Here is a 23,974-nt window from a genome sequence, read left to right as displayed (position 1 = left end):
CAGTTCACCTTGGATGGGGAACGAAGCCAAAGCACCTTTTACTTATCTTGTAACATCAGTGACAAAGAAAGACATAAACTTATAGCTGGGTGATACTTATAAAGCAACGGCTATCAATATCAGATGCAGACATTTGGAGAAGTATCGAGACCTATATGTTTTAGGGCAACATTAAGCTAGAATTTGCAACTAGCAAATATTATATAGTCGTTTCCAAACATGAAAATGAATTGAAGTCTCTTTTTAAACTGTATACGTATTTTTGTGACACTGAAAAGACTTGCGAATGTGGAACAGACGTTCAGGGAGGTATCAAATTTTAGAAAAGAACCAAACAAAAAATATTATTGTCTTCGAGTAGATTGGCAAAAAGAGATGACATGAGGTGGATTCCTCTATTGATAATTGAAATGTCAGTGTTGTGACAGTATCGATGGCTCGATACAATAGCTGAAACTATCAACCAGCTCCAAGATGCATCGAACCAAAAAGAAAAAAAAATGCTGGTAAAATAACACTTTTCATATCGGAAAATCAAACCAGAAAACCAATATTTTGGAAAATGACTAACATTTTTCTAGTTGATCTTGGTTGATTTGATATCAATCAAAGACGTCAGGTCTCTTTGGACATTTCCCATCCCAATCCCAATCACATTTTGAGATCAAGGAAAGACATGACATTATTTTTATTGACTCCACTGATTCACCAATAGCCTAAATGAAGGCCATGAATAATTGAATTCTGTATCATTCTTCATTGATTATTCACCCTTATGACAAGGGCGATTGGCAACGATGATTAATGACTGCCCCCTGATGATGAAAATAGCCCAAACCGATTTTAGCAATTATTAGCATAGTTCTAATAGCTGTAATTGGCAACAAAAGCGAATCACATCTAACAGACAAACCTAAAGGTTCCAATCATAGTAGCCACTAGTAGGGCCGCATCCAGGGTTTTTCAGGGAAGTTCATTTTTTAGTGGGGGGGGGGGTACATTCGAAAAACACATCAAAATTTGTTTATGTCCGTGATTGTTACGTTTTTACGAGTCAGAAAAACATTTCGGGGAAGGGAGAAGGATAACACCCCCCCTTCATGCGGCCTTGGCCACCAGCATAAGCTTTTATTTTATTCTTAGATTTACCTGAAAAGCATCCAAAATATTTCAGCAGCAACTTAGGGCTACTACCCGTATTTTAAGTCAGCGTACTCCCTACTCCCAGACATCTGCAAAAGGAAGGGGCAAGAACGGTTCACCGCAAGCCACCAAGAAAACAGTTCACCAGAAAAATAGGCTACCCCCAAAAAAGATACCCCCAAAAAAGTCTGAATATTACTACTGAAAAGATTAATAAGATTTTGCCATGAATTACGGGAAGTCGTACAGAGCAGTATCAAAACCAAAAATGGACATTTGAATTTTTTATTGCTATTACAACAAAAATTATAACACAAAATTCAAATGGATTTGACTTACTGGTAATCTCTACTAATACAAGCAGGCGCGTACGAGGATTTTTTTTTTTGGGGGGGGGGGGGTGGACAATAATAAAAAAAAATATTTCATGGTTTAAATAAGAAGTAGGCTACCCAGAAAATTAGAAACCTTCAGGACTTCAGGGGCGGGCGGATCGAAAGACCCCCTCCCTAGACGTTAATATTAAGTCTTTTTTTTTTGCCCGCTCCTTTAAGTCACATTGTAAGCGTACTTGATTGACTTTTATCGGTAATACGTGTCCCAGGTGTTTTCACTTCTAGTCTTTGTTGTGTCAATGACTCGTTGACTGGTCCTAACTGTCTCGACGTTAACGCTTAAGTTCGAACTTTGTTCCAATTCTTGAAGAATGATCCCCTTAATCACAAAGGCCGTTTAATTAAAACAAATAGCTCTTGTGAAAGTATAAAAAAAAATTGCGTAAAGAGCGAGGGGTTGACGACGGAGTAAACCCTTCATATACGTAATAATTTCTGTTTGTTTTAAGTTTTAACTTTGCTCCTTACGTTCAGTTGAAAAAATTGTTTTTTTTTATCTAATTTCTGAGCATTTTTAAATAATGCTGGAAATCCGGCACCCTCTTCATGGAAAATCCCCTTCCCCCGTTAAAAATTTCTCCGTGGAAAGATCCTCTCATATAACTCCCTCCCCTCAACTCCCCCCACACCAGAAAAAATCTCCCCTGAAAAGCTCTGTATATTTCCCAATAAAAAATACTATATGTAAACAATGGGCAAAATTCATAACTTGCAGCCCTTTTCCTGGGGACTGGAGGATTAAGTCATCCTCAAAAACATAGTTATTAGATTTTTCGACAATACTGAAAAAAAAGGCTATCTCAAAGTTGTGATCGGGTGAATTTGGGAAAAAATTAGCGTTGGGGTGGGTCTAGTTGCCCTCTAATTATTTTGATCACTTAAAAAGGGCACTAGAACTTTTGAATTCTGCTCGAATGAGCCCTATCGCGATATTATAGGACCACTGGGTCGATAAAATCACCCTTGAGAAAAAAAAACAACAAATAAACACGCATCCGTGATCTTTCTTCTGGAAAAAAATACAAAATTCCAAATTTTCGCAGATAGAAACTTGAAGTTCTTAGATTTTTCGACCCTGCTGAACAAAATGGTTATCTCAAAATTTTGAGCGGATGACTTTGGGAAAAAATGTGCGTAGAAGGGGGACTAGTTGCCCTCAAACTTTATTGATCCCTTAAAAAGGGCACTAGAACTTTTTATTTCTATTCGAATGAGCCCTCTCGAAATATTCTAGGATCACTGGGTCAACACAATCACTCTTGAAAAAAAAATAAACACGCATCCGTGACTTTTCTTCTGGACAAAAAATAAAATTCCACATTTTTGCAGATAGGAGCTTGAAACCTATTCAGTAGGGTTTTCTTGGTATACTGAATCTAATGGTAAGATTTTCATTGAGAATCAATGACTTTAGAGGCTGTTTCCCCCTTTTTCAGAAATAAGCAAATTTTCTCAGGCTTGTAACTTTCGATGGGTGAGACTAAACTTGATGAAACTTATATATTTGAAATTAGCAGGAAAATTCGATTATTTTGATGCATCGATTCATATTACAATTCCGTTTTTTAGAGTTTTGATTACTATTGAGCCGGTTCGCTCCTTGCTTACAGTTCGTTACCACGAACTGTTTGAAAGCGAATGCTCCTCCCAGCTCCAATATGTGTCGAGAAGGCTCGTGGAAGATTATCTCAGAAGAGGCGCACAGCTTTAAGGATTGCAGGATAAAAAAAAATAATTAAAAAAAACGTCAAATATAGGCAAATTTTATAAAAATAATAAGCGACTATCATCGCAAAAATCTCAAGATCTGAGGGAGAGATCCTGTTTATTTGTCTGCTCCAGGAAGATCAGAAATTTTCCAGTAGGTTAAATGCCCCAAAAGGGAGGGATGGCTAAAGCAAAATTGCTATGAGATGTATTGCGCGACATATTTTTGGGGGAAGTATTAGCTTTATCATTCCTATGATTTAAAATATTCAAATGAGTATTTTATATATAAAATGAAATATTTACGCAATTTAGAATATGAACTTTTTGCACAATTTCTTGTCATGTAATTGCATTGTGCAAGCCTCGGTATTTTCAACGAATAAATAATTAACCACATAGCTGGCCATAATTTTGTGGGTAGCATTTAGGCGACGGTTCCCATGAAGCGCCCCCACACCTCCTGCCGAGTCACCTGCCGTGATCGTTTATTTTAAAACCAGACACGTTTCAAGTGGTGAATGATTTAGAAATGAGAAAGGACTTTCTTCTGTTTCTTCTAAAAGTTATCTTGAAGTGACGAAATGCAATATTTAGAACACTCATGAATTCATGAGAAAGATGTCTGTCGTCGCGTCAAAGCCATTATGCTGTGTTTTCTTATGCTTCTTGAAACTATTGGTATAGCTTTATGGCCCCATATGCCATAATTTGCAACAAACTTTTATCTTGAAAGTTATCTGAGCAGCTGGAAAGAAGAAATAACTAAGAAATTTTTCGAATTTTCCACAATTAAATGTGCATTTTCTCTATTATCCATACTTTTGAGTAAAACTTTGTTAGTGTTAATTTTTTTATTATTAATTTTATAAGTTTTGAAGTTTTCAAACGAGACTAATTGTACGCTTTTTTATAAATACCGAAGTTTTGCGTGCTAAATTCAAAAATTTTATTTGTTTTTTTTTGCAAACATCGTTTTTAATAAACTTTGTTTCGCTATAATTTTGTATCTGACCCACTATAATTCGACAAAAAATAATCAAAATAAACCGATTGACTACACAAAATTATGAGTGCCAGAAAAAAAAATAATTATGTCAATTTACGATACAAAACAGCATTCAACTTCACATTTTTCCGTTTTTGTTTTTAATCAGAAATATGAATAAGTCGAAAAAGTGCAAATAGTCAGCTACAATGAGTTGTAAATAATAGCGATAATAGATTATAATTATTCTGAGGAACCTAACTTAACTAATTAATTTTTATCTGCATCAAGAATTAAATGTGATTGTCCGAAATGATATCGTTTTATTTCTAACCCATTTTCCTCGCTATTATTTGACTTACTTGGTCTGGAAAAAGAAAAATTAATTAAAAAACTAAGCAAAATTATAAGCGCTATAAAAAAATCTTTTAAACTAAACATATAGAATAAATCTTATTGAAAATGGGTACAACATTAGCTCAATCATATATTTAGGTAATTCGCACTGTAATAGGGGGTTTCCGTAGCAAAACTCCTACTAAGATCAGAATTTTCTGAGGGAAGGGGATTTTCGAGGGAAATTTTCATAAGGGAGGGATGATTTTTTGGGAGTGGAGGACTTCCACTGGGAAACTTGGCCAGATACTATGTGGTTCACAAGGTAATTATAATAATGTAATAATAGATAATTAATAATAATTAAAATTAATTTAATAAATAGTATAATAATAGTAATAACTAATATAATAAATAATTATAATATTATTCCAAAATAATTGTAAATTATATGTCGTTTTGCACGGCGGGGTCTTGTACGGCAATTACGAAACGTCCCTGTTCAAAAATCCCCGTGTTAAATATGTCATAAGTTTCCATTTCTAATAAACGATTTCCGACTAAGCTACCAAGAATATAAATGGCGGAAAGGACAAAGTCCACAAAAATAGCCAATGTAATGATAGTCTCCTTTTTCCCATTGTGCTCTAGAAATAATATTATCCAACAAATCTGTTATGATAGTTTTTACCCCCCCCCCTTTCTGATTCAGTTTCACCCTCCCGGAGTAAAATCCTGGCTAAGCTATATTTCTATTAAATTCCCCTTGCTACAATCGTTCTTTCCAGAACTTGTTCGACATTTTGATTAGTAAAAAAAGCACATAGACAACAAAGAGAAAGTACTGTTGAATTGCTTAAACAAGAACCAATCGAAAAATAGATTGATTAAAGCCAGTTTTTATAATTTTTTAGATTTTTACCGTCAAAGTACATTTGGTACATGCTTGACTTTTAAATTTGCACGATGATAAGGATTTTCCCTAGTAACGAAGATTATTTAAGATTTAAGCTAACGAAAGTTTACTTAATTTGCCTTCGGAATGTGACCCTGCAGTAAGGACTTGGTATTCAAGGCTGTAACGAGGACGGGTTACCGGGTTTGACTCTCCTCCCCCCCCCCCCGAATTTTTTTGACTCGTAAAAACGTAACAAAAATGCATATAAACACATTTTTTTTTTAACTTTTTTGTTACCCCCCCCCCCAAACAAGAAAAGAATCCTGGATAGGTCCTTTATTGTATTGTACATCTTTTTCAATTTAGGATCATGGGACCAAAGCCCTTATCCCCGCTCCTATGAATAAACTTTGCATGCGCCATAGAAAAAAAAATTATTATGTTATTTAGAAACTTTCCCTTGAAATGTGTAATTTGATCGTGGACTGATTTTCTACTTCATTTCAAACTCACTATTCACTTTTCACTCACACTTGTCACACTCAATATTTTCTTCACTACCTTATCTACTAGGGCTAATTATGCATCGGCACTGTTTCTGTTTTCTGTTTCTGTTTCTGTTTTTTCTTGCCTGTTTCTGCCTGTTTCTGTTTCTGTTTTTACAAAAAACAGAACAGAAAACAGAAACAGGCTACCTGTTTTTGTTTTACCTGTTTCTGTTTCTGTTCTGTTTTTTTTTTTCATCTGTTTTTTTCCGTTTCTGTTTTTTTTTATCTGTTTTCTGTTTTTTTTTTCTGTTTTTTTTTTTTCAAATGCCACGCTATCTAGCGGGCATGATACCGAAACGCATGATACCTACCCGTACCTACCGTACCGAAACGCACATCTAGCGGGCATGATACCATGATACCGTTGATTTTTGAATTTAAACAAAAAGGGAATAGTTGTGGGAAAAGTCAAAGTCATGGCTAATTGTAGAAAAAAGCTAAGACAGATTGTCCAATTAAGTGGGCAACCCAGTCAAGGTTAATTTTACCCCTTTGATTGCCGTTGTGACTGTCTCCCATTTATGCTACACCTCTCCGTGCATGCATGTCCCTTGACAATGCCGAAATAGAGTCAACCCGTTGACTACGGGTTGACTACTTGAAAATTTTCCTCTCATGCATGTCACTCCACAATGCTCAACTAGAGTCAACCTCTCATGCTAATTCACGGCGGGGTAAATCTGAGCGAAAGAGAGAGATAGAGAAAGAGAGAGAAGCTTGAACGCTATACAGTGGACATGGGCTAGATGGGAACCCCATATGACAATGTCTCTACTGTTGGTATATGTGTAGCGGATGGCTATTACCGCTTGAGCAACGGTCTAACCATTGACGGCTTTAAGGATTCGTGCTTTAAGCGGCAAACATGGGCTCAATGAAATCCCATATAAAAGAGGAATATAGCGTTTGTATTTACTTAGAGCAATGGGTTACCGCTAGAACAGCGGCCCAACAAGCATCCGTACTTTAAGCGGTGAACCTAGACACCTTGGTATGTGTGTAGCGGAGGGTTATTACCACTTGAGCAATGGTCTAACCATAGAGCGTTATAGAGCGTTGGTATTTGCTTAGAGCAATGGGTTACCGCTATAGCGACGGTTTAAATAGCCTCTAACTTAAGCGGTGGACATAAGCTAGATGGGATGACTCTGTGTCTGTCTGGTATATATTAGCAAGCAGCGGTCTAAGTAGCCTCGGCTTGAAAGCATCCGTGCTTTAAGCGGTGAATATAGTGTTGGTATATGCTTTGAGCAATGGTTTACCGCTAAAGCAACGGTCTAAGAGCAACTAGGGTAAATTGTCAATTATAAATGACATTTAAGCTTGAAAGGAATATAGCGTTGGTATCACCCGATTGGACACATTTTATGGCAATTTCCCCCCCCCCCTAAAAATACGCTAGTGTGTTGAATTACACGAAGTTGCTCATCTTTTGTATGTGACTACAAGGATTTAACAAGAAGATGTTTTCTTTCCTATTAGAAATAGAAGAAGTAAGGAAAAAACAGGAAAAACAGCTGTTAAAACAGCTGTTTTTTTTTAAAAAACAGCTGTTTTCTGTTTTTTCGAAAAACAGAATAGATTACAGAAACAGGTCACCTGTTTTTGTTTGACCTGTTTCTGTTTCTGTTCTGTTTTTTTTCTAACTGTTTTTTTCTGTTTCTGTTTTTCTCAAAAACAGAAACAGTGCCGATGCTTAGGGCTAATTATTAGTTATAGCATGTACAACAAATTAGATTATTTACTAATTCAGAAATTGTATTTTTAGATGTTTAATATGCCTTTATATTTGCCTGTCTGTAACTCTGAGCCAATGACTAATCTTCAGCTGTGAAAACAATAGCATGACTTAGGCCTACACAATTGGTACATGAAACTGAAATCAAGGCAGTATCTCTCATTATTATGCAGTAATAATGTGTGAGTAAAATGGTAAACGGACGTAATTCTACGTAATTTTACGTAATTCTACGTAATTTTGCGGACGTATAGCCTACGTAGTTCTGCAAGTCTACCCAGCTTTGTTTGAAGTCGTGCTAATTCACGGAAATTAAGGCAGGGGGGAGTTACTAACTTTAGAACTGCCTATTAAATAGCAATTAATCTTGCATAACCTCTGAATCTAATTGATATTCTAGGCCTGTGTTAATATTGTAGCAAATAAGTATGATACGGGTACTGTCCCCAAATTTTTGCCGATGTATTTTTTAAAGATAGTGAATTCCCCATAGTTACGCAAAAAAAATTATTCATTAGACTGCAGCACAGGTCAAAACTTAAACACAATGTCACTAGATGCTTAGTATGAACTGAACTCGAAATAGCACAATGAAAATAACGTAAAGTCACCTCTTTTCAAGGACCAGTGCTGATTAATAAGAAGAAACCTTTGTCAATCAGCGTTTGTAACTCCAATTGACTACAGAAAGAAAGTAAAATAAGCAAAAAAGGATTAAGTCAGCTGGTATGATCACTCATAGAGAAACACTAATGCAATAAGCCAATATAATTTTTGTCAAATTTAAGCTTGAAAAATCGATTCACTGAAAGAGGACCTGAAGAATATTCATAATAAAGAGAAAAAGGACATCTATGTGGTAATAAAAAGGATGAGTGTCCCAGTGCGGACGATTTTTGGCTAAAGGTATTTTTAATTTTTTCCTTTTTCATTTTTGTTTCACGTCTTGACGACTATGTTGAAACTTTCAGGATCTTTTTATGGTGGAATAAAAGGAGTTCAAGTTTTATGTGGGAGGGGGGGGGGCAAAAACGATTTTATCCGGTCGTCACAAACGAAACACCACCAATGGAAATACTTCCATTTCATGCTCGTACTCGTATCTTTTTTCTCTTGGTTATCATCACAAAGGTTCATGCTATAAAAATAAATATTTATTATTTTTTTACAAACGTGTTTTAAAGATATCTTATTTGAAATTAGCCATATAATCATTTTCACTTCATGCTAGCAACTATATTCTTTTCCCTTGTTATATACGTGTTATTTTCATTTCAATCCGAAAGACATAACAGTCTGTAGGCTACCAGGAAAGAGAATGAGGGTCGTAGGCTGACCACCTCTGGTTTATCGGCTAACAAAAAAACCCAAACGTACTTATAGGAAACAAGTTTCGGAAATCCGACCAGAATTTCTACAACTTCTGATATGGCATATTGCCTAGAAGCACATCAGAACGCCTACGTAATCTTAATCATTCTCATATGAATTGCGTAAATCAGTTCCGGAAAAAAAATATGTTAAAAATTACCGACATATTGAAAGTTCGCATAGTACCACTAGCATAGCGCCAAGGCCGTATCCAAGGGGTTATGGAGTTTGACCCCCCCCCCAAAAAAAAATGTTTGACACGTGGAAACGTAAAAAAAACGCATTTAAACAATTTTTATGTGTTTTTAAAAGTTTTTACGTGAACACTACCCCCTTCCCCGGGAAAGAGTCCCCCCCCCGAAGAAAAAAACGCCCTTGTATAGAACAGAGATGGAATCGGAGGTATGCACATCGATAAAATCCCATTTCAAGAGAATTAAAGGTCAACCAAAAAATCTTGGACAGACAGAATTCGTTCCCAACCCCTGAAACACCGGTCTGGAGCCTAAACCACATGGCCACGGTGGAAAGATAACGACAGCTATCTCACCAGTCATGCTGCACATAACCACACTTAAGAAGGCATCAGATCTCTATCGGGGTGGAAAATTTGATGCCAGCGATAGTTGGATTCGGCACGAGGCATTCGGAATCGGTAATTTGTTAGTAACAATATGCGATTAACAGAACATTGTTACAACTTTACTGCTACGCTACATAAATTGCTAGTGAATTCGCTAAGCACGAATCTAATCATTAGCGCAGACTATTGTTGCCGGGTTTTGTGCGCTCAATTAAAAAGTTCGAAGAGAAAAATAAAAGTTGCACATTATTTCATTTAGGAAATAAAATATAAACTATTCTTGTGCACAGTCTTGTTTTGAGTTCTTATCCTTGTTAGGATTTTGTAATTAATGTATGACAGTGCAAGCATGCCCACAAACAGAGATTTTCCTAGGGGGGGGGCAGGGGCAGTTGCCCCAGATGCCGCGGCTTGGGGGTGCAGTGGCTGAAGAATCGCTTACTTTGATTCGGCTTGTTTGCTTATATTTGAGCCAAGTGGGGCCGCTGTTATTAATTTTTCCCTGGGCACAACCAATGCTTCCCTGGACAGGAACTTTTATGGACCATAACAATACTGAACCATAGCATCATGAATAGAGGCAGGTGATGGAATGCACAGCACTGTCTCAAGGGCATCTACATAGGTTTGTCTGGTAATACCATGGGCAGTAAAAAAGAAATTTTATTGTTACAGATTATTAAGAAGAAACTTACACAACCAAATATATCTTGAAAACGAGGAAGAAGCGGGAATTAGATGTTCAATGTACAAGAACTCCATATGCAGTTTTTGATAGCAGGTGGCGTCAAATTCAATAAAAGGAAACATGGGTGAAAAATTAGCACACAATAAGTTAAAAAGATGGCACCATAGAGCTCAAGAAGGCCAAGCAACTTTCCGTTGGGTTGTTGTTTTTGGTAGCAAGGATCTTAAGCGTTTGATTTTTACGGACAAAGAGCGTTGTCTATTTTGACAAATCAGTTTTGCTTATTCATTTTGAATAAGATGAACAAGCATTTTGAATTAGTTGAGTGTGACAACATTGACATTATTGCGGTAATACCTTAGAAATTTGCAGTTCTAGAACAGCCAAAAGATGAATCATAAGAAATCGCTATTTTCAGGTATGAATAGACCTAAGATACGTCCAGGGGAACAAAGTATGTTTTTGTTTTGATTCCTTTAGTCATGTACAAAGGCAGAACTTTTCGTAGGGGGGGGATAATAAAACGATAATTCTTTTGATAATTTGAATAAGAAATGCCCAGAAATAGAAGAGAATTCAGGTTGTCGGGAGAGGGGTCCTTTAGGCTCTCGTCCTCCGTTCGTCCCTGTCTCTGGTATTTTGAAACTTCACGGCGGCGAAATTTGACAAAATGTTGGAGGGGCAAAGTTGGAGCCAATTTCCCCAAATCAAGTAAAAAAGACAGTGAAAAACGAAAAATGAGCCATATACCACGGAGCCATATAAAAATGAGCCATATACCACGAAATATGAGCCATACCACGGAGGCAAAGATGTCGCAAAGGAAAGTGACCCGTTTCTCTGGATGACTGAATTATACAGAATTATCTTAGTCTTGACAGGATTTTTGAAGAAACTAAATTTCAGCTGGGAGTGAACTGGGGTCTAGACAGGGCAGTTAGCCCCTACCCCCTGCCCCAGACAAAATTACACCCCCGCTTGAGATATTGTGTCACCTAATTATTGCTTCGTCAACTTAGTCCTCCTCCTCGTCTTCTTTATATCAAAAATCTATTTGCAATCACGTTACCTATGCGGCTTGATAAGCAGTTTCCAACGTAAACTGACCTTTGAATACATAGCCTTTAGTGCAATTAGACGTAAACATGAATCACGTTTTTATCTTGTTTGTAAAAGCCATAGGCAGTGAGTCACTAACCTGAGGAACTATTTACGTTGATGACGTCATTACATATTCAGGGAGTTTTCAATAATCCTGGTCTATTCTTGAAACAGAGAGGTTTAATCAAGCTAAAGGATAAATAAAACATAATTTATACAATAGTAAAAGCATTATTAGTAAGAGAACTGAAATCAATCGAAACAAGTTAATAAACTATGGCGAGAAAAAAGAAGACCCATTTAGGGTACACTAAAGGATGACACGCACATAAATTTATTTCTTTGGGAGGGTCAACCTCGAAATAAACAAGAATTACATGAAAAATATGTACAAAAACATGGGGAAAGTGTTGAGATTTTTTTTTTGAGCAGAGGGAGGGATAACTAAAAGGTCCCCATTACTTGTCAATGCCCATATAAGAAGCCACAGATATAAAGCCAGATGCACGCTTGAAATCCGAAAGCCATTAACACTGAATACAAGCGGCATTCGTCCTCTCGAACAGAACAGGATTGAAAGGGTGCGGGGGCCGATTGGATTTGACTTGCGGGGCCCTCGTTATACATTAAATATTAATTTTAAAAAACAAAGTTTTTAAGGGAAGTAAAGGGCGAAGTTGAAACTTATAACGAACAAAAATTATTGCTTCACACTCTAACATATATCAATAAAATCAATACCATTAAACCAAATAGGCTAATCATATTTTACTATGTTTGTAGGATTATAGAAAAATAGTTATATAAAATCAACAGATTTTATCTACTGATCAACTTAATTAATTTAACTATTCAATCTATTAGCCTATTTAGTTTATTTTCTACAGTTTTTATTTTCTTTATATTTTCTTTTCTTCTCCTTTTTGCTCTTCTCTCTGTGAGTAAGTGATTATTTTTTTTCTTCTCTGAGTAAGTGACTCGTTTATTTTCCCCCTTCTTTACAGGCCAAAGAGCCTTTGGGGGAATAGTAAAATGTAATATTGAATGTGTGTATCGTGATGAATAAATCTTATCTCATCTTAGTGCTTTACTGAAAACACAAAAACCAAGCACAAAAACGAAAACATGGATTTATTAGTTAAGTGAGCACGTACCCTGACAACAACAAACTAATCTATAAGCTTTTCATAGTCTTACACCAGCTGTGATATCAAAACCTTTCAGCATAGCCTACAATTAAAATTATCTTAAAAACATAAGTACAAAAATAAATATTTTTTTTAATAGCCGCAAAGTTCCTTAACAGCATACAGAAATATTAGATTGATTTATCAGGTAACATTTTGTTTTCACCAGCTATGATACCAATAGTGAGTAATAAACAATCTCAAATTGTAAGAAATATGCTTTAGTACTACTCAAAATGAAAATCAACTAAGCCAAAATATGAACTGTGGAAGTCAGGTAATTTCTCTCTATACAACAGAAAATTTCAAGTCATGACAAAAAATTTAAAGCTAGTCTATAGTCCTAATACTATCAAGATGGTTTCACTTCGAACTTGTCCACAAACTAATCATGACATATCCTTTTCAGAACCAAATAGAGAGCCAATCATTGAACATTGTACAGAAGGGTTATCAAATTAAACGAAAAGAAAAATTAAGCAACAATCTTAGAATGCTTTATTTTTATACTGTAAAAAGTGCCCTTAATCGGTTTGCTTTTACTGCACCAACATTCTTATATTATTTTGCGTTTTCAGTGAAGCGCTAGTTTTCTATAATCCTACAAACATAGAGAAATATAATTATTTCGCTTACTTATACTAGTTTTATTGATATATGTTAGATAGACTGTGAAGCAATAATTTTTGTTCGTTTTAAGTTTCAACTTCGCTCTTTAATTCCCTCAAAAACTTTTTTTAATTGATCTTTGCCCATTTTTAATTTTAATTTAATGCAGAAGCAACAGTGCAATGATCTTTTTTATTTATTTCAGGGGATGCAATGATCATTGCAATGATCATTCACTGCTGTGATCATTTGCCCTCTCATATGCGTAATATTTTCTATTCATTTTATGCTTTATGTCGCTCTTTACTTTCAGTTGAAAGTTCGGCTAGAGCTAGATGGAAACCGAACTTTTGAAGCAAAAACTTGGCATATTAGTCTGACAAATTTTATTTGAGTGGAGACAGAGGTAGCCTGCTACGATTTGAGTCCAGAGGACTGAAAAAATGTTATCTCCCTAATCTCAATTGTCACAAAAGCTGGATGAAAAAACAATTGCCAAACGTTTTTGGGCCAAACGTTTCAAACGTTTTTGGGCCAAAAGCAAGCGTCCAAAGGTTTTAACATGGCAGCATAATATATTTTTAAAGTATGAAAGGAAATGTTTAAATTTAGCAAATCCCCTTCGAAATGAGACAGAGACGTAACAAATTGAGTCAAGTTAATTGAAATTTTGCCTTGTAGGTTCTTTTGCGGTTTAGCGCTTGTTAACCATATAAATTTAAACATTGACACAACATTGAAACAAAAAGTCAAATATAGATTTTGCTTAGTAAGTTATGTAGCATGCACACAAGGACCTAGGTATTACTCTAGTTAGTATGTCAATAGCATCAAGTTCAAAGGGGAATCAAGCGACATTTTTTGTGGGGAGGACAAGCAATAAAAAAATTAATGCTTATAAAAATATGGGTTTTTCAGACATTTTTTTCGCATTAGTCTTAAATATTCATGGGGGAAGCAGCCTATGACATCGATACCACCAAAAATTTAGCTATGAGGAAAGGAACTGCAAAAGAAATTGTGCGTGGGGGGTACCTCTTAAAACCTTCTTGGGGGATAACGCGGCACTTAATGTTATACGAGAAACACTGGAGAATTTGGATCACGAACATGAGACACTACTCGTTTTTCACGGTGTTAGTACCAGACAATTAGCTTCGGCTCGCTTGGAAAGTACATATAGCTACATTTTAATTAAATATTTAGTGGGTATTTTGGTTAGATTAGTTTAGTTTAGGTTACGTATTTAATATAATACACTCTAGGCGACCCCCCTTCCGTAATTCTTTGTTGTAGTTTTCACAATTTTGCTAATAAGTATTATATTTTCATTATATTTTGCTCTATTTCACTAGCATTAACCAAAGTTCACTTCTCGAGTGTTTCTCGTATAATACTTAAGTGCCAAAAACGCTGTGGCTCATTGGTACCCATAGCAACTTCTATCGGAGAAGGGTTCTGTAAAAAAAATTTCATTGATTTACCAAACTCTACAAGAGTTTGCATAATTTTCCCTCTAGGGACCTAATATTAGCAAATTGCTCATAGTATTGGTTATTGGCACGTTAGTAAGTAAGTTTATTTATAAACCGCAGCAGTGCAAAAAAAATACGGAGTGACATTCTGCACTATATTAATAAATTCGAGAGCCATCCCTCCCAATAACTTCCTGTGTGTGACTGCTCTAAATTGCGCCCATTTGGCCAATGAGTTTCCTTTTTACGGTGGGGTTCATCATTTTAAATTTATCAAAGTCAAAGAGTGGATTTGATCTTTGCAACATGGTAAAATGGGACCAAGAGTTTGAACCCAGCTGCAGTACTGCACGCAGCTGAACCCAACCACCAGCTGCACCACTGCATGGCTGACACTTTTCACAACCGAATAGAGAGTAATCTCTATTCTTCTCTTTGGTAGAACCGTATCAACCTCGCTTAGTTGGGAATCTCCTTCACCCCAAAAAAACTGACATTTTGGGAAAGACTTCTACCTCCCCCCCCCCCCCCGACTCCTCCAAATCTAAGCCTACGACTAAACCCAGATTAAAAAGAAGACAAAGGAAGGAAAAAAGCATTAGCTATCATTTGGTATTAATCAGTCGAGTCGTTTCTTCCAAGACGACGGGAAAAGATTGCCAATTATTATAGCTTGGGAAACGATGATGTCACCATGAATGACAAATACATCGTAGAACCTGTTATTCAGCTTTTTCATTTTGATGATGGTCAACAAAAATAAATCTGACCTCAGACAAGGAAAATAACTGGAAGAAAAGTTTCTTAGAAAAAAAAAGGCTACAAAGTTGTTTGATGACCATAATGAAGCGTCCCCATATTAACATGTCAAATTCTCTTAATTAAACTACGTCTTACTGTCAAACAGTACAGAGAGGAAAGGGGGCGGTGGTTAAGGACAGCCACCAGGACTTTGCGATTTGCTTAACTTTTTAATGTCTTTCGCCTTTTTTTTAATATAGTTCCTGCCCCCGCAAAATAAATATCTTCCTACGTGCCTTGTTTACGTTTTTTTCAGTCAAACTGAATAAAAAAACAAGTTTCTTTTTAAACTGAAAGTAAGAAGCAACATTAAAACTTAAAACAAACAGGATTTATTCCGTGTATGAAACGGGTTGTCCTCTCCACAAAACCTCGCTCTTTACGCAAAAACGTTTTAAAAAGTAGAGTTGTGAGAAAGAGTCAAACTTTAGCGTAAAGAGCGGGGCGTTAAGGAGGGGACAGCCCCTTTCATATACGAAATAATTTCTGTTCGTTTTAAATTTTAATGTCACTCCTTACTTTCAGTTAAAAAAAACTTTTTTTATTTAATTTCAGAAAGTTTTTTAATTAATGCATGTTTTGATTTTGGCTCACCGTACATGAATGATTAAAAGGAAATTTGCATATTCATTTTACTTTTTTTGGCTAAATGGCTTTCTCAAAGTTTGGATCGGACGATTTTGAGAAAAAAGGGCCGGGGAGGGGGCCTAGTGCCCTGCATTTTTTTGGTTAATTAAAAAGGCCACTATTAATTTTAATTTATTTTATTTACCAACTTTTTTATTAGTAATAAATATACGTAACTTACAAATTAACTTATGTAACGAACTTCTATATTCGTATATTTTTGTTCATGATGGGATTCGCCCCCTCGTCAATACCTCGCTCTTTACACTATAGTTTGAATTTTGTTCCAATTCTTTAAGAATGACCCCTGAATCACAAAGGTCGTTTAATTAGAATAAATAGCTCTTTTGAAATTACTAAAAATACTTTAGCGTAAAGAGCGAGATATTGAGGAGGGGACGAACCCCCTCATATATGTAATAATTTCTGTTCGCTTTAGGTTTTAATGTTGCTCCTTACTTCACTTGAAACACTTTTTTTTACTTAATTTCTCAACGTTTTTGAATTAATGTAGGTATTGATTTTGGCTCACCGTAAATGAATAATTAAAACGATATTTGCATATTAATTTTCCTTTTTTTGGCTAAATTGCTTTCCCTAAGTTTTGATCGGACAATTTTGAGAAAAAGGGGCGGAGTAGCGGGCCTAGTTTCCCTCCAATTTTTTGGTCACTTAATAAGGGCACTATAACTTCAAATTGTCGTTAGAATGAGCCCTCTCATGACGTTCTAGGACCACTAGATCGATACGATTACTCCTGGGAAAAAAAAAAACAAAAAAAAAAACAAACAAACACGCATCCGTGATCTTTCTCCTGGCAAAAATACAAAATTCCACATTTTGCAGATAGTAGCTTGAAAGTTCTACAGTAGGGTTCTCTGCTACGCTGAATCTGACGATGTGATTTTCATTAAGATTCTGTGACTTTTAGACTTCGTAACTTTTAATGCGTAAGACTAAACTTGATGAAACTTCTACATTTGAATTCAGCATGAAAATCCAATTTCTTTTATGTATATATTGGTATCAAAATTCCATTTTTTTGAGGTTCGGTTACTATTGTGCCGGGTCGCTCCTTACTTAAAGTTCGCTACCAGGAACTGTTTGATGTAATTTTCAAGTCCCACAAGTAAGCGTTCTTCGGGATGACCCGCAAGTTCACTAAAACAGCAGAAACAATTTGAGAACTAAATTCAAATTCACCAAAATTATTTAAATAGTGAGATTTTGGGGAAGGGGACTCGACCGGAGGCCACTCTGGGTACATGCCAGGTTTCAAGCCAAAAATACCGGGGATTGACCTAATGCACAGAACAACCCATAGAGGAAGCTCCCGGCTTTGGAGGCAGCAACGGCGTAATTTGCTATGGGGCAGGGGGCAACTGCCCCTCCCAGACCTCAGTTTATATCTTTATAGTACTTTTATTGTACTACATAGTACTTTCATGGTACCAAATGGCTCATTTTTTTGGTTTTTACTGGCATTTTTACATGATTTAGGAAAATTGCCTCCAACTTTAAACCCCCCCCCCAGGATTTTGATGAAACTACGCCACTGGAAGACAGTGGCTTCAATTCACGAAAACATGGAGGGGGGTAAATGCGTCGTTCTGTTCAATTCTTGTAAGAAAAAATACTATAGAGGGCATTTTTGGTCTGGACACAGGCCCAAGGACATTTGCATGTGGTCACGGTTTTGACCCCCCCCCCCTAAAAAAATTGCCCAATTCGTAAAAACGTAACAAAAATGTATCGAAACACATTTTGATGTGTTTTTAAAGTTTTTTTTTGTAAACCCCTCCCCCGGTAAGTCCTGGATACACGCTTGCCCCTACCTCCCTCTAAATAGCCGAATGACACCCAAACGGCCAATTGACACCACTGTATAAGGGTATGTGCGTTTATTTAGACAAAAATAATTCAAGCATGAGATTTGACGGTAGAAGCCAAAGTCGGTTGACGTTTTCCGGTAGTAATTCAAGCGAAGGAAATACTTGGTTAGATTAAATGTTTATCAAGTCTTAAACTATTAACCACAAACTAACCATATTTGATATTGTAATAAGGGAGGTTTGATATAGGAAACCGCCTCAAATATCAAAACATGTCCCGATAATTATCGCAAGAAAACATATCAATTTCTGAGAATATAGTAAGAGGCCGGGAAATAACTTAAACTTTAAGAAAATTTAGTATTTTTTGCTGAGTTTCTAAAAAAACAGCTAAAGAGTTAATCAAGTATTATGATAATAGAACCTAAAAAGATCGGTAATTCACTGAATAATAAAAAATGGAAATTCACAACAAAAATAGCACTTATTTGTTAGCCAGTACACACTCGAGAATTTGGATCTACAGGAGCGGGGTTAAAACAACTGATACGCTTTGGAGTTAGATAAGATATACATATGTAGACGGAGTAATTTCTGTTCGTTTTAAGTTTTAATGTCGCTCCTTACTTTCATTTAAGAAACTATTTTTTTTATTTAATAGGAAGTAAAGGCATAGCGAAAAGGACGCATAGAAAATTTTTCAATTTTGCAAATAAATGGGCTCACATTTTTACTTGATGATAAGGTTTCAAAGGCAATATATTTTGAAAAATATTAATGTAGAAGATATTATTAAGTGTAATGGACCCCTATCTTTCTCGTTTTCCTATGTAAAAAACGAGCATGGATTAATTAAAAAAAATATCTGCTCAAAGTAAAAAGCAAAATTCACACTTAAAACCAGTAACAGTTTTAAAGCTACTTAATAATTGCGATTTTTTCCTAATTATTGAGGGGGCAACTGCCCCCTTACCCCATCCACCCCCCTCAACGACACCACTGACCTAACCTAACCAAAATACCAATTTGATATTTATTTTTTTAAATATAGCTACAATGTAGTTTTCCACTGAGCCGAAGCTAATAATGTTGTGTCCTTATACAAACAGCAATAAACCGGTTATTGTCTCATTTTATAAATCCAAATTCTCGATTGTGTACTGGCTAACACAAAAGTACCGAAAAAACTACTATCGACGGAAATTCCGCATTGGGATTCCTGCAAGTGTATATTTGTATATAAGCACACGGTAAAAGAAAAAGATGACACTTCGCGTCAATGGGACAACTACCGTCATTGAAAAAAAAAAGTCAGGTTTTCAGAAAATCCACCAGCGCTAAATGGTTGAGAACCAGCAATTGACGAATTTGAAAAATATTAAAACCAGCAATTAAAAATTTAAAACCAACAATTTAAAAAAAAGTCACTGATTGCTATATATCATAACAATCATAAATCGTGTAGCCTATACCAGTGGCGCCTGCCAAACGTAGTGGAACCGAGTCAAGCGTTTTGGGGACTATGTCAAGTGTGGACGAACGGCGCGGTGTACGTAGTGTTCCGAGGTGTAAGCCAGACGTTAGCGAGACGTTAGCGCCCCCTTGTTTATATAGCCTACTATCAACAGATTAAACAAAAACAGATTTTAAAAAAATGGACACGAAAAAAAAACCAGCAATCCTACTAGTCGATTGAATTGCGTCAAGTACTTTCTTTTGATGGATTACCAAGTTCTTTAGGTTCTGCATTCCAAAGTATCAGAACAGTTTATGATGTAAAAAAAAAAAAAAAAAAAAAAAAACTAAGAGAAAGAAACCAAATCAGTCCGAGCACGCGTAACCAAAAAATATACTAATTTGTCTTGTAATTTCAATATAATATACTTTATACCAGATGCTCAATAAATAGGAACCCCAACCCAACAAAGTCCCCTTTGCGCCTGTCAGCATCCAAAGTAATTTTTCTAAAATCAAAGCATGTCATTCACCATAGGTACACAGAGATTTAATCCTTAGGGGGGAGGGCATCAAAGTACTTCTAATAGTGGGAGGAGGTCAAAGTTAGAAAACACATGGATTTTACGATCGTAATTTTTCAACATCTCCAGGGGAGTTCTTCAAGCCAATTTCAATAGGAGGAAGATTCCCCGCCTGAATATGTAGGGTTGATACTCTACTTTTATTGTCAGGAGTTGTTTTTTTTTCGTTAGGCAACCAGGGAAGCCATTTGAATTTTTCTTTGGGGTGATGAGCAAGGTTCATGGGGAACCAAAACTGGGTCCATTTTCTGATACAACTGAATAATTTAAACCTTTTTTTTATTTTAGCTTTCATAAACTTGAATTATAACTCATATATTGGGGTCAAATTTTTGAAAATTAAAGGAGACGTTTTTGAATATTAAGTTTCCTTTTTCTATAAAAAAGAAAAAGGAAATGGAAAATGGAAAAAAGAAAATTTCTGGAAATAGGACATACGACATGGACTAGCTTACTTTTAAATTCACGCACAAATTACGAACAAAAACAAACAAACCTCAAAATAACCTATTTTTGAGGCATGTAGCCTGCTTCGAGTTATACTAAGTGACTGTGGTAATTCCAAAGGCGGCATTTGACATTTTAATGGAACTAATGAATCTAATTTTTCCAAGTCACACAAAAACAAAAAAAAACTGCACTCGAATACTTCTTAAATCATTTTAAATTACTTCTTCTTTTTCGCGAAAAAAAGATAAGTGAAACAGTAATTTTATATTTTCTATAATGTTCGAAATATATTTCTATAAAATTCTACAAAATTCGAAATATTCAGTTTTCTTTTTCTATAATGTAAATTTCGCAAACAAAAATTGATAAGTAAAACGGTAATTTTATATTGCACTTTATCCCCTCGGCTGAAAATGGTTGTGGGCGGTACAATCAAAACTCAGATTGTGTTTCTACGTTCACGGCTTTGTTTACTCCCTTAGAAAATGGCCTCATTTCTCTGTTATTTCTTCATTCTATTTTAGAGGTCTCTTGTACACACTCAGGATATTGGGGAAAGGCTAGTGTTTACACGTTATCTCTAGGTCCACATACAGCCCATAAATGGCCAGTCTTGTGTAATTAGAATGAAAGAAAAAAAAAATAAAGAAATCCTTTCTAAAGCAACCTTGGATGATCTCTTTTATATAACTTGTTCCCAGGCCAAAAATAAAGAATAAACGGATGATCGAACTTTTTTAGATTTGAGAATAGGTGTCAATAGCCCATTGTCTTCCAAAGAGGGAAACACACTCCACAAGAAGCGCAATTAAACTCTAAATAAGGTAATTTATAAGTTATTGCCTGAAGCTTCCTCCATGGATGATAAAAAGAGAAACGCAGCCGAAAAAGACTAGAAGACCAGTGGCGGAATTTTGTCAAAATCCTGGGGGGGGAGGATAGGAGCCAATTACTCAAATCAAGTGAAAATGACAGTGAAAACTTAAAAATGAGCCATAAAGGCAAATAGGCCTACAGGCAAATATATATTAAAGGAATCTGACCCGTTTCGCGGATGCTTGCATTATGCAGGCTCATCTTAATTTTGACATTTTCGAGGAAACTATGTTTCAGCTGAGATAGAGCCAGGGTCGGGGGGTAGTTACCCTCTGTCCCATAGCAAATTAAGCCCGTCTAGGAGACACTGCAAATAAGAGAAATAACTGGAAAAGAAATCGTAGGATAAAAAGCTTCAAAGTAGCGAAGAGCTCCCTCAGAATGTATTTGACTTTATGTGGTAAAGGTGAACATATCCCCTTTTAAAATGATTTTTCATTGATTCAGAGATATTGTGCTATGAATGCGAAACTTTCAGGGATGAGTCAGGGGCGTAATTTGCCATAGGACAGGAGGGGCAACTGTCCCCATCACCAGATTCTAGTCCCCCAGCTGAAATATCATGCCTTCAAAATCTTGAAAAAATTTAGATAGGCCTACATTTTTTTAAACATCCACAGAAACAGATCAATTTCCGTTAGTATACCTTTGCCTTTGTGGTACTACATGGCTCATTTTTTTCTATCATTTTCAGCTGACTTGGAAAAATTAGCTCCAATTTTGCCCTCCCAGAATTTCGACGAAATTACGCCCCGGAATGAGCCCAGAGCCTGTATTAGAGGCATGAGAAGGCAAACTCCTGTTTCTAAGTCCACCCTTTCTCGGTAATAACTTCTCTCCATTCAAAACTATTTTTAGATACAATATTTTCTAACATGATAATTGCGTCCATCCTATAGCCTGGATATAACCCAAAGCTAAATATAGACATTTCTAATTACCTTCCTGGTTTAAATTATTTTTGTGCTTATTTCTTATCAGCAGTAAGATCATAATGCCAAATATATCAATTAAAAAAAAACGGAAAGTTAAGCTAGGGCTATATCCGGGCACCAGCGGAGGAGTGAAGGAGTGGGATCCAATTGTCACACTAGCAACTATTATAAATGGAAAGCTTGTTGAGAATACCCCTTTTTGGGATATTTCCATTAAAATACCCCTTTCTGTATTTTTATCACAAATAATATGAAAAAAATACACCCCCTCCTTCCTTATCTTTAAAAATACATTTCGGTAAGACCCTAGATTAGCAGCTCCAACATCTTGACAAATCATAATATAATAGTCTAACCTAACATTAGATTCCCTATTTAATGTTCTTTTAAAATATCACATTCACATTTTTGATCATGCACCCACACACTGATGGTATCAGATATAGCATAGCGCTAGGATAGCCGGTACAAAAGACTATAAGAAACCGTGGTAAATTTTTCGTTGTTCATATTATTGAATGGCGAAAAAAGTGAGCATACCACTCGATGCCTTTTTTTAAGTTCTTTACGAATATAATAATCACTCCTATCGCAAATTCAAATTTAAGCCCTTGAAAATGACCAAAATATTTCTAGTTTTTGGGTATAAAAAAGACTTAAACATTGGTTTCAAACTTAAAGCAAACAATCTAACCTAAACTAACCTAACCTTTAAAACAAGAAATTGCGATAGAGGTGATCATTATATTCGTAAAGAGCTTAAAAAAAGGCATCGAGTCAATAATATGAACAACAAAAAATTTACCAAAAATATTAAACAATGAAATTCTTACTGTGTAATATGCACATGTTTTTATCCATTGTTTTGTCATCCACATTTTAAAGAATATATTTTTATCCAGCAATTCTATTACAACAACTTGACAGAGTGGTTTTCATGGGTCAAGAATCAAGAATGCATCTAACCCGTTTTAACGAAGAAGACATGACGCATCACGAGATGATAAACGACAAAGAAATAGCCTATATTATTTAGGAATATGTCTGGGACCATGAGGTGGGGGGGGGCTGTTCATTGTCAAGAACGCATATACAATAGGCCTATTTGAAAAAATATAAAATAATGGAGTTAATGGTACATTTCATTAAATATATGTCCTTAATTAATCCCCCCTTTTCTTGAATTGGTGCCAGTGAGCCTAATCTGTGCATTTATGGAATGATGGCCAGCATTTGTGCTTGAGTAGTAAACAAATTACCTGGTCCCACGAATCAACTAAGGATGACGTGGAAGAGAAATAACCGGTGTCATGGACAGTTTGAAGTTCTTGAAAAATATTTCCACAAGGCAAAGAATCCATTTTAAAAAGAATATCCTTGGACCATCTATTCCTATTCTATCTTACTTCAAATTAATACTGATTCAAATTTTGAATTTAAGCCAGATGTTGAAACGGCTCATAAAAAGATGCGCATGTGCAGCTCCTTGTGCGCGGTGAAATCCCGCCCACTATGGCGGAAATAGTACTTCAGCAATGCTAAGGATAAGATGATGTCATTCTTACAAGACGTTAATAGAAACCTGATCTTAGAATAAGTAAGACACAAAACAATAGGTAATAATCAGAGATATTATTTGATCTAATC

At 35.8% G+C, this 23,974-nt stretch overlaps 1 protein-coding gene across 2 annotated transcripts in view; it reads right to left on the bottom strand.

Moving 5' to 3' along the window:
• LOC136028050 (Krueppel-like factor 6) overlaps positions 1–23,766 on the bottom strand; it is a 95,446-nt gene extending 71,680 nt beyond the window's left edge. For both annotated transcript variants that reach the window (XM_065705643.1, XM_065705645.1), the window contains exon 1: positions 23,587–23,766. In XM_065705643.1, the coding sequence (XP_065561715.1) occupies positions 23,587–23,688 (102 nt within the window). In that variant the 5' untranslated portion in view covers positions 23,689–23,766. The remainder of the gene's footprint in view (positions 1–23,586) is intronic.
• Positions 23,767–23,974: the final 208 nt, after the last annotated feature.

Source organism: Artemia franciscana, chromosome 6, assembly GCF_032884065.1.
Source record: "Artemia franciscana chromosome 6, ASM3288406v1, whole genome shotgun sequence".
Lineage (NCBI taxonomy): Eukaryota > Metazoa > Arthropoda > Branchiopoda > Anostraca > Artemiidae > Artemia > Artemia franciscana.
The sequence above is the reverse complement of the archived record's forward strand: the minus strand, read 5'-3'. Positions and strand labels throughout refer to the sequence as shown.